Here is a 4,027-nt window from a genome sequence, read left to right as displayed (position 1 = left end):
AGTTCTAAAAACGTGGTGTGACACTAGTCATGTGACTTCGCTAACGCAACAACTTAATAAAAAATGAGACTTAAGATGTAATAAACATTTTTGGAATTGTACTACCTTAAAATTGTTTATTTCAAAGGGAGAAATTTCTATAAATGTGTCTTTGATCTCAAGGAAAATCTAAAATAGTTTGTATGCCATTGTTCTCTGTTTGACAAATAGGTTTGATTTCTGCTTGTAGTCAGTTTATGCTTATACTATGTAATGTGGTTTTTTGTTGGGCAGGTTCTTTTAATTTTTATATTATTTTGTGAAAATAATGCAAGATCTAGTTCATGTAACAATAGCCAATTAGTTTTATTTGTTCTTTAACATCTGCTATAGGCTGTTATCATTGGTACACAGTTATAGGCTTGGGAACACAAATATTGTTTTCACTTTCAACATAAATTTACTTGATTGATAATAACCATCACTAACTTACTAATCAACTTTACTCGATTAATCTTTTATCAATAAACAACTACTCAATTTCACATACTGAATTCTCAATCACTACTCAATAAATACTTCACTGACTGACTGGTATTCTTTGAATTGCTTACTCATATTTATAAATAATGTGTCTATTTAGACCTAAGTGGAATTTACTAGATATTAACTTCCTGTGCTCTCTAGTTAACACCTAAATTAAAGCACTGAACATATAATTTACACTATTCTCTTAAATGAAACTTTCATGTATTTATAAGACTTATTTTGGATTTTGTGAATATCTATATATTATTCTGTTTTAGACCATTCAAGAACTCTTGTAAAATCTGGTGAAATTTTGCTAATTATAAACCTAAATTATAGCCATTAGGACCCATAAAACTGCATTATTTGTTTTTATTATTATAACCCTAAATTAGATTAATTAAGAGCCATAAAAATTGCATTCTTTGTTTTGTTTTTTTCTGTTATGTCTTACAATAGAAATTGGAGATTTATTTTATCTGTAAACTATAACTGTACAAATCATGTAAACATAAAGCTTTTGCAAAATGCACACCTATAAAAGAAAGTGTGAGATGTGCTTATACTGTGTTTAGATTTTGGCCTCAGTAACACAAAAATATTTATTAAGTGTCCTGGTTTCTTTGTTTCTACACGACAGTTTCACTTTTATTAAAAGACATGTCAAGATAATGAATTTTAAGATTGATCATATGAAAACTTGTCAAATCAAAATGGGTTTGTTTTTGAAACTTTTTTCTTCTATTACCAGGCTTCGACCCTTGGATATTGAATTCATGAAACGCCTGCATCAGAAAGTAAACATTATTCCTGTAATAGCAAAGGCAGACACACTTAACACTAATGAAATCCGTAGACTAAAGGATAAGGTGAGATTTGTCTTTGTTGAAGAAACAAAATGTTCTTACTATGTAACAACTTACTCTAACATTTCTCAATGTTTTCCTCACCATTTTCTGAAGGGAAAAAAAAATTTATATGTTCTATTTTTAGTGTCAGCTTGCACTTGTTTGGTACACGAGTTTTAAGAGATATTGCCTTCATCAAATAACCATTATGTCAAAGCTAAAGACATACTAATATTAGGATGATTTTAAAACAATGAATTTAGTCCACACTGTTTTTAGTTTCTCATTTTCCACTAATATATATTCTACCATACTGCATTCATAATTTTATAAATGCAATTGTGAAGAATTTTAGGTCATGTAGATGATAATATTCTAAAAACCGTTAAAGTGAGTAGTATAACAGAAGGCTTGCTGTTAAACAAAATTGTCCTTTTACTCTAAGAGTACTGAATAATTAATAAAAAAAAAATAGTGTTTAGTATTCTGACACCTTACATCATACTGGGATATCAAGGAATGAAATATTGTTCAAAAGACAATTAGCATAAAGAGTATTTTTTTTAAATTTGCTTTGAATAATTGCTGATGAGAAATATTGTAATTGATTTATATTATTTCTTGAACATTATGAAATTAACTTTTTAGTTAAATAGAAAACTGCATAATATGTCATGAGACTTATATAAATTTTTATTTGATATACATGGGTTCCAAAAGTCTTGTTTCCAAAGGGTTTTCTTCTAAGTAAAAAAGCACAGTTATCATGATATGATTCATTTGTGATGGATAAAGTTTATAAAAAATATATGGTGATAGGATATTATGAAAAAAATTGCAAATGAACTGTGTTACCACCAGTATAAACTATTCTTTAGTAAAACTTCTCTCTGGCTGAATTGGGCCAGACACGGCCTTAGTGGTTATCTTGCAGAACTGTGAATCCAAAGCTCTGTGGTTCACATCCTCTTGCAGAAAAGAAATTTGTGTTCTACACTTTAAAGACCATATGGGTGTAATTATAAGTGACAGTTAAGTCCCACTATTTGATTAGAGTGGTTACAGAGTTGGCAGTGTATAGTGTTGATTAAGCTGGCCTTCCCTCAAGTATAGCAGCTCAAAATTGGAGATGACTAGCAGAGTTAGTTCTTTTGTAGCTTTGCATGAATATCAAACAAACAAAATCTGTCTGTGTAATATCCTTTTCACTTAGTCCATGTCTTTGAAATTTTTACTATTGCTTGCAGTATAATCTACTGTAATTTTATTTATAATGTATCAAACATACATTAGAATGACATTTTAATTAATAAATTATTTTTTATCACAGGTGCATAAAATTGCTTTTTATCACTGTTCAATGAAACTGTATGTTACAATAAAAGTATCATTAAATAAGGGCATTGAATATCAGTTTCATTCAAATCCAAAGAGTGGAAACAAGAATGTGACTAGTGCAAAGGAAGATTGTGATATTATGCTCATTAACACTGTATAGCATAACATAATGTTTTGGAACAACTTGGGAGCTATTGGTCCATCTCGGCTATTTCATCTTCTAAACTGAATTAAGACTATTAATAAATTAATTTTAAAGTCATATATTTATCAAGCTTTCTCTTAAGCTCACTTAAATTTACTGCCTCCACAACATTCAAAGGCAACACATTCAAAAGCCCAACCACCCTGTTAGAAAAATAAAACTGTCTTAGCTGAAGATGACTCCTATCCTGCCAAAATTTATATTTGTGTCCCCTAGTCCTACTCTTCAAGCCGTCAAGTACAAAAAAAGATGATGCATCAATACTATCAGTTCCCTTCACAATTTTGAACATTTCAATCAGATTCCCCCAACTCTTCTATTTACAGGATAAAACAATTTCAAAGATCTTAATCTATCTTCATATGACAACCCCTCCATCCCAGGCACCATTCTAGTAACCCTCCTCTGAACCCTCTCCAACAATTCAATGTTCTTCCTAAGGTAAGGAGCCCAAGACTGAATACAGTACTTCAAATGTGGCCTGACCAGTAACCTATATGATGAAATTACAACATCTTTAGGTTTGTATTCAATATTTATGTAAATACAACCTCAAATCCTATTTGCCCTACCACTAGCAACAGCACATGGCTTGGATGGCTTAAGAGAGGGATCAACCATTACACCAAGATCCCTTTCTTTCATGACACTGTTAAGGCTATTCCATTCAAATTATGCTTATAATTCAAATTATGATAACACACATACATTATATTGCATTTATTATAATTAAAACTCATTTGCCATTTATTTGCCCAAATCACTAAATGATGTACATCCTTTGGTAAATCAACAGCATCCTCTTCACAGTTAGCAACACCAAAGACCTTAATATCATCTGCAAATTTCAGTAAATTATTGACCATTCCTTCATCTATATCATTGATGTAAATCAAAAAGAACAAATGTCCTAAGACTGAACCCTGAGGTACCCCACTTGTGACATTAATCCAATTTGACCGAACTCCATTTGTAACAACCCTCTGCTTTTTTCCATCCAGCTATTCATCTATCCAAATTGCTTACTTTTCCCCCACACGTAAAAAGATCATTTTTTTACAAGCCTTTTATTGTGGCACCTTGTCAAAGGCTTTCTTGAAAATCCAGGTACACCAAATCCACACCCTTA

The 4,027-nt window shown here is 30.9% G+C and overlaps 1 protein-coding gene across 4 annotated transcripts in view; it reads left to right on the top strand.

The window, feature by feature from the left end:
• The window catches only part of LOC106462516 (septin-2-like), a 146,714-nt gene that overhangs the window by 97,181 nt on the left and 45,506 nt on the right, over positions 1-4,027 (top strand). For all 4 annotated transcript variants that reach the window (XM_022389806.1, XM_022389807.1, XM_013922449.2 and 1 more), the window contains exon 6: positions 1,259-1,376. In XM_022389806.1, the coding sequence (XP_022245514.1) occupies positions 1,259-1,376 (118 nt within the window). The remainder of the gene's footprint in view (positions 1-1,258; positions 1,377-4,027) is intronic.

Source organism: Limulus polyphemus, unplaced genomic scaffold (assembly GCF_000517525.1).
Source record: "Limulus polyphemus unplaced genomic scaffold, Limulus_polyphemus-2.1.2 Scaffold1189, whole genome shotgun sequence".
In the NCBI taxonomy this organism is placed as follows: domain Eukaryota; kingdom Metazoa; phylum Arthropoda; class Merostomata; order Xiphosura; family Limulidae; genus Limulus; species Limulus polyphemus.
Note: the sequence above shows the minus strand (reverse complement) of the source record. Positions and strands in the feature narration are given on the sequence as shown.